The 13,631-nt window shown below is 47.2% G+C and overlaps 1 protein-coding gene across 1 annotated transcript in view; it reads right to left on the reverse strand.

Moving 5' to 3' along the window:
* Nucleotides 1–2,480: 2,480 nt before the first annotated feature.
* CHMP4B (charged multivesicular body protein 4B) overlaps nucleotides 2,481–13,631 on the reverse strand; it is a 42,074-nt gene continuing 30,923 nt past the window's right edge. Inside the window, exons 2-5 of the mRNA XM_017514102.1 lie at nucleotides 8,333–8,510; nucleotides 5,716–5,830; nucleotides 4,576–4,702; nucleotides 2,481–3,352 (exon numbers count right to left, since the gene is read on the reverse strand). Coding sequence (XP_017369591.1) covers nucleotides 3,288–3,352; nucleotides 4,576–4,702; nucleotides 5,716–5,830; nucleotides 8,333–8,510 — 485 coding nt within the window. The 3' untranslated portion in view covers nucleotides 2,481–3,287. The remainder of the gene's footprint in view (nucleotides 3,353–4,575; nucleotides 4,703–5,715; nucleotides 5,831–8,332; nucleotides 8,511–13,631) is intronic.

Consider the following 13,631-nt stretch of genomic DNA (forward strand, 5'->3'; position numbering starts at 1 on the left):
CACTTGTTTTGTTTTTCTGAGACAAGGTCTTGCTCTGTCACCCAGGCTGGAGTGCAGCACTGTGATCATGGCACACTGCAGCCTCAGCCTCCTGGGCTCAAGTGATCCTCCTGCCTCAGCCTCCTGAGTAGCTGGGACTACAGATGCATGCCACCATGCCTGGCTAATTTTCGTATTTTTAGTAGAGACACAGTTTCACCATGTTAGCCAGGCTGGTCTCGAACTCCTGACCTCAGATGATCTGCCTCCATGGTGGACACTGTCAGTGCCACCCGCTCAGCAACTATCCCTACTTCCTTACTAAAAGAAAGCCAGTTCTCTCCAGGCATCAAGTAAGCAGGCAGTAATATATTCAGGGAAGGAAGGCTCCACCCCCAGCCCTATGGGAGAGCCCTATTGGTCTCTTTTGTCCTATACAAACATTCCAGACTACCTTGCAGGAAGAAGTGGCCATGTGACAGTTATGGTCCACGAGGCATAAAGGACAAGTTGTGAGAAGACTCTGGGGAAGCCTGGCCTGCTAACATGGGCTCAGGTGAAGGGAAAGCTGGCGGGTGCTGGGTCTGCTGCTTGGTGACACTGGCTGTGTGAGGAAGGATCATCTCACAACCAAGGTAAGGCAAGCCCTCCAGCCAGGTGTGGTAGCTCACTCCTGCAAACCCAGAACCTTGGGAGGCCGAGGTGTGGCAACAGGAGCGAGGTGGGAACATCACTTGAGCCCAGGAATCCAAGATCAGCCTGGGCAACATTGTGAGGCTGCCTCTCTACAGAAAATGTAAAAATTAGCTGGGGGTAGTGTGCCAGCTACTTAGGAGGCTGAGGTGAGAGGATTGCTTGAGCCCAGAAGTTTGAGGTTGCAGTAAGCCATGATCACAGCACTGTATCCAAGCCTGAGTGACAAAGTGAGACCCTATCTCGAAAAAAAAAAAAAGCGGGGGTGGGAAGCCTCTATGTGTCCACGGTGCTGGAGCAGAAGAATGCAAAGAATCTGGCTCTTGAAGATATGGTTGAACCACTACTCCAAACCCAGAACCCCACCACCACCACCAAGACTTCTTGTCCTGAGATTTTTAGACTGTAACCACCTTGAGGGCAGGGACTCTGATGCCTGTACTCCTGGCATCTTAAATAGTACTTAGCACATAATAGGTGCTCAAGAAATATCTGTTGACTAAGTTTTCATGAATAAGCAAATGTCTTCACTGCTTATACCAGCGGGTTGAGGCTTCTGTTGCTTATAGCCAAGGAATCCTGACTCAATAACTTCTCTCTCTGGCCCCAAGATCCTCCTGAGAACAGGAGAGGGGCTGGGGATTACTTAACACTGTACCCCATGGGCCCTGGCACAAGACCCACACCTAGTAGAAATAAGCAGCTATTGATCAGAGGAGTCACAGACCCTGCCCTGGACCTGGCTTCCGGGTCAGCCAGAGCTGGAAGGTTGAGTCTGCAAGTTCCTCTCACATAGACTGAAGGCGAGAAGCCCTGTGGCAGCTGATGAGAAGGGCTTAAGGAAGTCCACTGGGTCTCCCACACCAATGCAGGCTGAGTGGGTGGAAGCTGGCAGCCAGCACTGCCACTAGATTTGTCTTGAAGTGAAAGAACTTCTGAGACTAGCCAGACCCAACCTCCACACAAGTCATGAATTTTCAAGCCACTGTCTTCAAGTCCCAGTTCTAAGTATGGCAGCCCTGGGATGGCCCAATGATGGGTGAGGGACAGGGCATGAGCCACTCCACACAGACAGGACCTCAGAACTGATCTGTTCCCATCCCTTTGCTTTCCAGGTGAGAATGGGAGCCCCAGGGAGGGGAGGCAACTTGCCCCAGGGCGCCCCGTGAGCAATGATGGTGTCTCATTGTGAACTCAGGCTGGTTTTACTTTAAAAGGTTTAGGATTGAGCACAGGGTGACAAGGGTGTCCTCTTAATAGTGCAAATTTGCATGCAGAATTAAGAATGAATATGTAGAGATCTACCTTTCTGGAGGGTCCACAGCATTCATCAGACTCTCAAGGGGATACAAGAACAAAGAAAAGGGGACAGAGGAGAAGAAGCTGGGCCAGAGTCATCTGCTGAGTCTCAGCAGTCCTGGGGTGCGCTCTGTGTCCCAGATTCTCAGTCACGCCCTACACTTCCTCCCCATGAGAAAGGCCATTTCTTCAATGTTCCCGATGAACCTTGTCGGATGATAAGGCTCCTGCTGGCACTGCCCGTGGACACTGGCAGAAAAGAAATAGGGAATACCCTGGAGTGCCCAAGAACCAACTCACCCTGAACTGGACCCAGAGAGTCTCCAAGCACAGTGAAGGCCAATCTAGAACTTGAACAGACTTCTAGTAAGACAAGCTCTGCTCTTTGGTTCAGACTGTTGACACACATCATGGTTAAGTCTCCATGTTTCCGGACTCCACTGTACACCTTGCCGGTCTGGAAAGGGTCAGCTCCCGAGGCAAATGATAGATTAAACACAACAGCAAAGTATGAAAATTAATTGAGATATTTAATAGACAGTGCAAACCATAATTTCATCTGAATATAAATGTATGCACATGTTTCCAATGAGTTATCTATCAGTTATCACAAACAGCAACAAGGACCTTATAGCTATGTTAGAAAACTGTATAGTTGGAACTTAATTCTAACAATCTCACTTGCTCTCAAGAGAACACCATCCATTTCAAATCAATGTCACAAACTCCAAAAGACCAGGGGAGCAAGGAGGTGGGGAGTGGGCCAGAGTGGCAAACACAGGGCCAGTACACAAGTGATGGACAGAAATACAACTCTGGAGGAACTCAAAATCAGATGCATTATTACAGCTAAGGGCAAGGAAAAGCCTATGGCTTTTTAAAAATGACTTTTCTGCCAGTACCATACAAGTATACAAAGAGATGTGCGGCAAGTCAACTGACTTACAAGGACAGAGGCTACATTTCAGGTCATTTCAACTGTAATCGGTAGACCCTTTCCATTGAGGATTCAGCAGTGGAGTCAGCGTAGTCCAGAAGCTTAATGTTGGATTTGCAAATACAGTTTATTTTACAGAAATTCAACATTATAAACAGCAGGCACTTCCCACCCCGCCCACCCCCTCCCCCCGCCCATCCCACCAGGTGCAGACCATGCTATGCAGAGAGTGAGCAGCAATGCAGCCCTACTGCTTTGGAGTGAGTTGAGAGCGATGGAACCTGCCTGCACCACGTCCTGCCTGCCCCGCACACACACACACGCCTGCTCGCTGCGCAGGCCACCAGAGTCTGTCTGGGCCCAGCCCGCGCTGGACCTGTTACATGGATCCAGCCCAGTTCTCCAATTCCTTCATGTCGTCGTCTTCCTCTTCTTTCTTCTTGGCTATGTGAAAACAGAAAAGGCTGTTTAGGACAGCTGGTGCTTTCAACATGTTCTGGTTGGACACTGGGGCTGCCTGCGCTCCATGGCGTCTGTCAAACGGCCCTGCCCTGTGGCCAGTCTCCTCTCCAGGCTGTAGGCAGACTGCTCCTTGGTGCCTAAAAGCTACCACATAAAACTCTGGTTTTCCACATAAAACTATGGAAAACCAACACACTTTGGCAGTGCCCACCCTCCGCCTCCAGCAGGGCCAGACAAAACAAGAATTCTACACAGAGGCCATCGGGATTCCCACGAGGCCTTGGGCCCAGAGCCTCCAAGGTGGGAGGAGAGTGGGAAGAACCCCCCAAGAGATCTAATCCTTGCCAACCCCCATTTTCACCTCCAGTGGCTTGACCCATGGCTACACAGCTCCAGGAGGCTTGCTGGATGGTCTCTGCCTACACAAGACTCCAGGCAGCTGACTGCACTTGAGGGGGCCATCTCCTCTTTATACACAAGAGAGGGAGGAGACCACACTGTCATGCACCGCCCCCAGGATGCTCTCTCATGCCGCATCAAATTGCCTCACTTTTTCTAGAAGTTCTGTGTGGATTACTTCTATCTGGGAGTGAAATACTGTGCAAGGGGATGCAGAAAGGGAAGAAGGAGGAAATGAAGGTTTTACAGAGCCAGGTCTCTAAAGGTGTTGAAACTGTTTCCTTTGCCCAGGGGCTGCCTCCTGGGGCCAGGGCTTTTGCAGGCATGCACAGTACAGGATACTAGACATCGGCAAGAGCTGCCCTGCACTTGAGCTCTCACACCTGCTCACAATGCCTGGAACTTTCTCTTCTTTAGTAAAATAGGAAAAAATCATTCTAGAAAAGAGGCTCTCAACTGGGGGTGATCCTCCCAACCCCTACCAAGGGACATCTGGCCATGTCTGAAGACATTTTTGGTTGACATAACTCAGGGCCCGAACATCCACAGTGTGCCGGACAACCCTGCCCTCACCCTCCATCTCTCTGCCCAGAGAGTTATCTGGCCATGTCCATAGCATCAAGATTAAGAAATCCTGTTCTAGAGAGAAATCAGAAAAAGGCAGGTGGCATGGCCTCTGTGGCCATTACAATGGATCCTATCTAATTCTCAATCTTGGGCAAGCTCAGGACACAAACCAAAGCCAACCGACCAAGATCACCCGCCATGTGCCCTCACGGGTGTATCGTAACTCTAGAAGCACTCACCGGGTTTTGATGGTAGGGCTATAGAGGGAACATTTGGTAGAGGGACTGTTTCAGGTCCACTGATTTCCAGCAAATTCTTATCTAGTTCCTCTTGTTCTAGTTCTTCTAATTCCGCCATGAGCTCATCCTGGTAAAAGGAAACACAATGCGAGTGCCCTCCCTGGGAATCCCAGACCCCATGGTCATGCCCCCTACCTAATTAATGCTCAGTAGAGACACACACCCCTCTGAGAAGGTCTGCAGGGAGGTGAACTCCAGGTTCCACACACTGTGATTCAAATATCCTAAAGCAGCTTTTGTTGGGGAACATATCACTGCTGCACATCACTGATGTACACCTCTGGTGTCCTGCACTAGACTGTGAGCATCTGGGGGAGGGGATCGTATCTTTGCCTTCCTGTTTCTTTGGCTCAGAGCTGGACACATGAGTGAATGCTCAGGAATGCTTGCTGATTTGAAATGAACTTGATTCATCCATCAAACTCCGGTCTGAAAACATGAAAACCCTGGTGTTGAGAGCCAAAGGTAAGACCTGCAGGCTGTTTTCTCAGCCATACAGCAGGAGTCAGAAAGCACAAAGAAAGGTCCAGTAGAGGGGAGCAGGGCTTCAGGAGACTCAAATCTAGCACAGAGTGAAGTGCCTTCAGCGGGGGCTGGTACTGTATTTTAAAAACCTAAGAGATTCAAGACCCCAAATTGCGACAGCAGAAACTGGCAGGTCCCAAGATCCAGACAGATCCCTCGGGTCAGGGGTAAGTGCTCCCTCCTTGGCTTTACCTTTCCCTCATGCTGGAGCTGTCTGAGGGCAAATCCTGTGAACTTCTCCAGGGCCTGGTCATCTCTGCTGCCCAGCTCTGTGCCAGGGCCTGCCTTGGAAAGGTGCAGGCTAGCTAATTGTTGAAATTAGTTAGTGACCTGAAGCCTGCTGAAGGGTCCTGATGAATGTTCCTTTACTCTACATAAGCTTCTACCCCAAATAGGAAAAGTGTCCCTTACAATGCAGAATCCAGACAGGGTTAACACCATGCCCTGTCTCTGTCCAAGTCCAAATACTCCCTGCCTGAGAGTCTTAAAAGCACATCAAGGGGCAGCCTACAGGGGTTGTTTGTGAAGCTTATGGAATCCGTACAAACCACTCACCTCGTCAAACTCTTCTCCAAACCCTACGGGTTTTGAAATTGCTGTTGAAATCTCCTCCGCAAGTTCTTGCTGGTCAGCAATGTCCTGCATTAACTCATCAACTTTATCGATGTCCCTTCAAATGAAATGGATAGGTATCGTGTCAATTTATTAGGCAGTGTAAAGAGGGCCTGCAAGGCAAGGCAGGAGCAAAAACTGGGCCCCACACCATCAGCTTCCCAGCCACAGCCCTGCAATTACTCCCTCTGAGGAGTTACTTAGCATTTACTGCCTGCCTTCTCCCCTTTAAAATAGAGAACCACAGACTCAAGGGGATAGGAATGTCCTTAAGACACTACCCAGTCCAACATCCTAAGGAAATAAGGCTTAGCAAAGTCAGGTGGCATTCTCAAGGTCCTACGTCCAAATTAGTAAACATGTCAGTTAAGACCACAGGGTTTTAACTCCTGGGCCAACAGCTCTTTTTCAAGCCCAAGAGTAACTCCATACAGGGGGAAGTAAAAGCACAAATCACAGAAGACAGCCACGCCGCCTGACAGGCCTTCCATCTACTCAATCCACCTATGGATCCTCTAGGGCCCCAAAGGAAAGGCAAATACGCAGAATTTTCTTCTATACACTGTCAATCATAAAACCTATAATTACTCAAGACAATATATACACATACACATCAATATTTGCACAGTATTTAATGAGCTCCCTTCTAGGTTTCTAGGAGAAAACAGAAATGAGGCATATATATCATCAATCAAGCACCTCGCTCCAGTGAACATCCACTTCAGACAAAACCTCACTTATCTGAAGGCTACTTCTCCTGCAACCTCATATTTCTAGAGCAAGATCATCACACTTTTTCTGCAAAGGGCCAGATAGTAAATACTGTAGAATTTATGGCCATACAGTCTCTGCTGCAAATACTCAACCCTGCTGCATAGCACAAAAGCTGCCACAGACAATATGTAAATTAAGGGGCATGATTGTATTTCGCTAAAACTTTTTTTTTTTTTTTTTGAGACGGAGTTTCGCTCATGTTACCCAGGCTGGAGTGCAATGGCGTGATCTCGGCTCACCGCAACCTCCGCCTCCTGGGTTCAGGCAATTCTCCTGCCTCAGCCTCCTGAGTAGCTGGGGTTACAGGCACGTGCCACCATGCCCAGCTAATTTTTTGTACTTTTTTAGTAGAGACGGGGTTTCACCATGTTGACCAGGATGGTCTCGATCTCTTGACCTCGTGATCCACCCGCCTCGGCCTCCCAAAGTGCTGGGATTACAGGCTTGAGCCACCGCGCCCGGCCCTCGCTAAAACTTTTAAGGCCAGGCATGGTGACTCACATCTGTAATCCTAAAACTTTGAGAGGCTGGGGAGGGAGGATCACTTGAGGCCAGGAATTTGAGACCAGCCTGGGCAACATAGTGAGACCCCATCCCTACAGAAAATTTTAAAAATTACCCAGGCATGATGTCACACACCTGTAGTCCTAAAATTGGGCCACAGAACTCCAGCCCAGAAAGACACAGCAAGGCCCTGCCTCAAATAATAATAAAACTTTATTTACAAAACAGATGGCAAGCCCATAGGGTGCATTTCCATGCTTTCCCTACCCATTGGACAGCACAGCTGAGTACCCAAAAGGAAGCAAAAAAGGCTCCTAGCACCCCAAATATATGCTGCCAAATCTAAGCACTAAAACAAATGCAGATTTATTTTTTTTTAACTGAGATGGAGTCTTGTTCTGTAACCCAGGCTGGAGTGCAGTGGCACAATCTCAGCTCATTGCAACTTCCGCCTCCTGGGTTCAAACGATTCTCCTGCCTCAGCCTCCAGTAGCTGGGATTACAGGCACATGCCAAAACACCTGGCTAATTTTTGTATTTTTATTAGACAGGGGGTTTCAACCATGTTGGTCAGGCTGGTCTCGAACTCCCGACCTCAGGTGATCCGCTTGCCTCAGCCTCCCGAAGTGCTGGGATTATAGGCATGAGCCACCACGCCTGGCCCAAATGCAGATTTTATTCATGAGAGAGGCCTTCATTTGGAGCCTCCTTACCTTGGCCTTTAGTTACAATCATAACAAGCTTGGTTATCTAGTTTCTTAGGCCACTGTCATGAGAAGTAGCCATACAGGGGAAGGACTGTTGAGGGCAAGATCATTGTCAATATGACAGCTACAGCTGGAGAGCAACGGAGAAGGCAGACAACTCCATCAAAAGCAGACACCGGAACAGAGAGATCCAAAGCTCTCAGATGAACCACATATTTCAGGACCCCCGACGGCATCAGGGAAAAATCATGGGCACTGATTCTAATCCCATTTCTATCCAAGCTCCCATGTCACACAGTTTCCCCACCTTCATAACCAGAGGTCTGGAAAAGAGGACCTTCTAAAGAGAACCTTTCCAGCTTGAGACTATGCTCATCACAATAACACTGAATTACTCAGAAAATATTTTTGCATCCCATGAGATCTGCTTCCGAAGGCACATCATCTATTTTAGGAGTTCCAAAAAAGAATGAGAATTAAAACAAACTCGGTGCTTGAATAGGTAAGTCAAGGGATCTGTGTGCCCAAGGCCATGGCCTGGGTGCCCCGTGGCGCAGGGGCAGGTGGACACGTACATGTTGTCGTGGGCCGCCTTCATGGCCTTGGCGGCATAACCCATGTTCTTGAGCACCTCGGTGTTGGTGTTAGCGTTCTCCAGGGCCTCCCGCTGGAACTCAATGGTTGATAATGTGCCGTCGATCTGTGCCAGCTGCTTCTCATACCTTTTCTTACGCTTCAGTGCCTGGAGGGCCGCTGCATGGGGGAGAAAACAGGGTTTCAGAGAGCCCAGGCACAGGGTGAGTCCTAGTGTTCACCGAGTCTTCTCCCCAACTCTACTGGAAGCACCTCTGTTGTTGCTTCCACTATAGCAGAGGGTTCATAAATGCTACACAGAGAGCACATTCAATTTTCTACAAAAACCTAAAATTCACATACCTCAAAACATGGCCAGTGCTTGCCTCCAGTAACCATGCATACACACAAATCAAAGCTGGGACAGCCACTCGAGGAAGAAGACGCTCTGGGGTCAAACCCCAGCTCACAGGCTCAGATGAGCTACTTAGCTTCACAGATGGGGTCAGTGTGAGCAGCAATGACATCATGTGTGTAAACACCTGGCACATTAATCAGTGTGTATACCCCTCAAAAAAAGCGGCTCTCATTATTATAAAGCAACTTTAAAGTACCATTTTATGCCAACTACATTACAGAAATAATAAATATAATGACCATACCAAATACTAGATCAGTTTGGATTAAAAATGCTATTTCACTCATAGCCAACAACTCTGTAAACTGTTAAAATGCTTCCGAAAAGTAACACGGCAACACAGCAACAATCATCCTGATGTTCTTACCCTCTGACTCAGTGGTTTCCTTCTGGAAATGTATTCACAAGCAAAAAGCCCCATGCCTGAAGATGGCTATGATAGCGTTCTCCATCATCGAAAACACAACTAAACTAAAAAGACAGACACGACTCCCTGCCATGGCCAAACCTAGAGTCTGACCATTTGGTCAAGTCAGTGACATCATCTGCCTTAGCCTCCTAGCACGTGGAGACCATGTGTAGAGATCATCTCCTGGGAAGGTCCAGTAGTCAAGGCAAGCAATTTGACCAAGGTGAACATGTAGAAAAACTGGCACCAAAACCACATCTCCCAACTTGAAACCCAGATTTCCTTCCCTTCACGGTCTCAGTTCCACTCTTCACACTGAAAAGTATCTTTAGCATACATCTTAGATGATGTTGGGGCTCAGAACACACCACCCCAAAATATGACCATAGGAAATGAGAATATACCACCACCAAACCCCCAAAATATACTTCTTTGGAATATTTTGAGCTGGTTATTCTGGGAAACTGGTAGCTCAAAAAGCTGTCCTTTCGTTTAAAAAAAAAAAAAAAAGTACATCTAGGAAGGAAAGCTACATTACTAAAATTATCTGTGTCAGGAAGAGGGCTGCTCCAGACAACTTTTACTACCTAAGAGACTTTTATCTGCATAACACAACCTTTATTCACCATACAGTAATTCTTCCCCTCACCCTCCCGTGACTTGTGTCCCCACCCCCAGCCCAAGCCCCTATTCTTTTCAGTAACTCAGGATGCTATTTAAGCTTCAAGCATCTGACTCTTCTTCAAGTCTCATATTTTGTGTGACTTCCACATGTACATATGCAACTAAATATGGTTTTTCTCTTGTTAATCTGTCTTACATCAATTTAGTTGCTAGCCCAGCCAAAGAACCTAGAAGGGAAGCTATTTTTTACTCCCCTGCAATGAGCATCAAAAACCAGGAAGGAGGCTTAGCACAGACTCTGTCAGAAGAAATGGCTGAGCTGGACTGCGCTGGGTCAGGAGCACTAGCCTTACACACATGCACCCAGCACGCACATTCTCCCATGTCCTGGAGTTCTGGACCATGGCCAGCTCCTGCAGACTGGAGGTCACAAGCCCTCCCCCATGGGGCTGTGGTTTCTCCATACGTCACATGAATAGGTCCCATGTTCTTTCTACTCACACCCCCTGTTGGCATGAAATTCTGTCCTAAGGACCATTTGCCAAGGGAAAATGCGTATAGCAGTCCACAGTTCCTCTAAAAGCAGCAGAAAAATTCTCCCAGCCAGTCTTTCCAACGAATGCTGACCAAAATACATACATACACACATGAAGAGAACTCATAAAACATCTGAACAACAATGAAATGTGCCTCATTAAAATCTGAAAATCCACTTAATCCATTATCTTCCTTGATTCTGATATAGGCCGGAATGGCCCCTGACTTCAAGAAACTCATCCTGCAGTCACACCATGGGATCCTCAAGACCCTTCACTCTCACCTTCTGGTAGTACTAAGTCAGGCTCACTTCATAAAGGCCTCAAAATAGCGACCCTTTAAGGTTCGAATGACCACCCCTTTTAGTTGATGAGAAAACTGAGGTTCAGAGATGTCATGTGACTCAGCTCAGGTAACTGGCAGAGAAGTGACTTAAACCAGGCATGGAACCCCAAAGTCCATGCCCTTCCATTATGTTATGGCTCCCACTTAATGAAAAAGGAAGGATACTGCCCTGGAGGGGTCATCCAGTCCTGCAGGGAGCGACAGGCGGATGGTGGGAGCACAGAAGAGGGAATGAAATCCAACCGTTCCTTTGCTGAAAAATTCTCAGTAGCTCTGTTTGCCACATGGTTTAATATGGCCTAGCAAGTCCTGCAGAGGCAAGGCGTTAGAAGTCTCTCGGCAAGTCCAAGTCCTGGGAGGCCTAGCATAAGGTCTACAGAACCGCCTTTGCCATCAGTAATGTCAGAGGGAAGAGGTCCTGGAGAAGTCTTGTGAGTGCCCCAGGGCGTGCGGCTACTGGTCTGCTTCCTGTGACTTCCTTGGTGCTGTGCTGCTTTCCCACAAAAGCCATAACCTAGACATACTCTAATCACCAAGTGAATCCTTCTAAGATCAAGTACCAATGTCCCATAGGTACCCCTTTCTCTAGTCCCCTCCAGCCAGCTCCACCACCCACAGCCCTGCCCGCCATTCAAGATTCACCAAGGCCTTCCAGGCCGGCATGGTGGCTCATGCCTGTAATCCCAGCACTTTGGGAGGCCGAGGTGGGTGGATCACCTGAGGTCAGGTGTTAGAGATCAGCCTGGTCAACATGGTGAAACCCCATCTCTACTAAAAATACAAAAATTAGCCAGGCGTGGTGGTGCACACCTGTAGTCCCAGCTACTTGGGAGGCTGAGGCAGGAGAACTGCTGGAGCCCAGGAGGTGGAGGTTGCAGTGAGCCAAGATCATGCCACTGCAGTCCAGCCTGGGCAACAGAGCAAGACTCCATTTCAGGGGGAAAAAAAAAAAAGATGCACCAAGGCCTTCCAAGAGCCTGCTGCGTGACGGTGAAAAAGCAACAGGCGATCCCATCTGACTCCTATTTCATTTAATTATCCAGAGATCCCAAATCCCAGATCCCAAATGAACAAGGAGACTGGGGATTCGAAAGGTGATGCAGCTCAGCCAAGTCATCCTGCTGCCAAGTGAGGAGGGGAGTGGTCTGTGTGACTCCCAGCCCTATGCTCTTCCTCACGGGCTCAGAATGACAGCAAGCGACTCTGAGACAGCTCTTAACAGCAAACACTCTTTGACAGAGCTGCCTTGCTTTTCAGTGTCCCGGGTGTAGCAGGAGCTTGATAAAATGCTTATGAAACTGGTTTTATACAGTCAGCTACATTCTTATATTTAAAACCAAAGTTACTTCCCTATTAACATCATAGATTTAGAACTGCTTTTTCTCCAATACATTTTCCATTGAGAGTAACTCCTTGTATGCTAATCCTAACTTCCTCTGACTTCCACCCCCACATCTAAAATCCCCCAAACAATATATGATCTGGAAGCAAATACCCAAATATACCAGGGAGGAAAGCAAGAGCCCATCCTTACCCCGAATGAAATAATGCTGATATTATTCATCTTTACAGATCAGCAATCCAGCACAATGAATGATATACAGTAAGTCCTTAGTATCTACTAAATTGAACCTTCAATTTCATTTGTTTTACAAGGTTTTCATATATTGTATCCAGGGTTCCTCATGGGGGATGCACCCACATTTTATCTCCTGTGCACCTCTGACCCAGAGAATTGATGTCTTACTGAAACACAGGCTAGAACAATCATCTGGCAGCATTCCTCATGGCCCATAAAACAGGGACTTGCATCAAGCACCTGGCTGTGAGGTGTGCCCTCTCATACTGGGGATAGGTCCTGAGCAAACAATATGAGGGACAGTCCCAGGGAATGCCCCCAGGACTCCCTTGCCTGCCTGCAGGGTTCACACAGCCTCTTTCCCTCCTTGCAGCGAACTCTCCACGACTGTTGATTTTTTTTTTTTTTTTAATCTAGATCTATCTGCTGTGTGTGTTTCTCAACTAGTTGAGAATTCCAAAGAGAAAGGCTACACAATTAATTTTCCCTACAGAAACCCCCAAACAGGCTTCATGTGTAAAGTAACCTTGAAAATAGATATGGGGTCAACATCTGTGCTGCAAAAGCAGATGCAGACAAATATTTACAGCACTTGAACCATCTCCTGTATCTCACAAATGTGCGGCACCAGTGGTGAGGTATATATACCAGGGCATATTAAAGGCTCAGAGGTATTGGAGTGCTTCCATGAGTAAAATGCCATTCTTCTTGAATAATACTACACTTAGTAAAACTTCCTCCATCCCAGGCTTATTTTTGATCACAGAAATTTGCTTCTGTTTGTAACCAACCCACTGTTTTCATAAATATTAAGCATATTGGTTCTTAATGTCTTGCCTTAACTTCTCCAAATTCCTGATGGTTAGATTACAAAACAAGTACTGGGTTAAAGAGAAGCTGTTAATCTAAATCAAATATTCAAAAAAGAGGTGTCTAAAGAAATCCCTTTTCTGCCAGAGAACCCCCAGTGTCATTTATAAACACAATGGCTTTAACAATTGAAATCTAACCCAGGCCAATAGACATTTAAGAGGTTGCTTTTAGATGGGAAAAAAAAAAGTCCATGGAATCTCCATATTTAATTATGCCTTTGCCGGTTCCAAGAGAGTAATTACAGCAGCAATTACAGAATCTAATAACCAGCTTTATTGGCTCTGAAAGCTGAAGCAAAAACAACTCCAACCATGTTGAAATAAACATTGGTCTCCAGACAGTTGCTTCATTAGACCCTCTAAACAGCTATTAAGAGGAAAGATACAGAACAGATACCCTAAGAAGCAGAGACCAGTCAAAAAGACATTCACCCAGGATGGAAACCCTTTCTGCAAGGCAACAGTTAGTGATTACAGAAACCATTTTGAAAGAACATATCAGTTCGATACAACTAGA

This window comes from Cebus imitator, unplaced genomic scaffold (genome assembly GCF_001604975.1).
Source record: "Cebus imitator isolate Cc_AM_T3 unplaced genomic scaffold, Cebus_imitator-1.0 Scaffold18, whole genome shotgun sequence".
NCBI lineage: Eukaryota > Metazoa > Chordata > Mammalia > Primates > Cebidae > Cebus > Cebus imitator.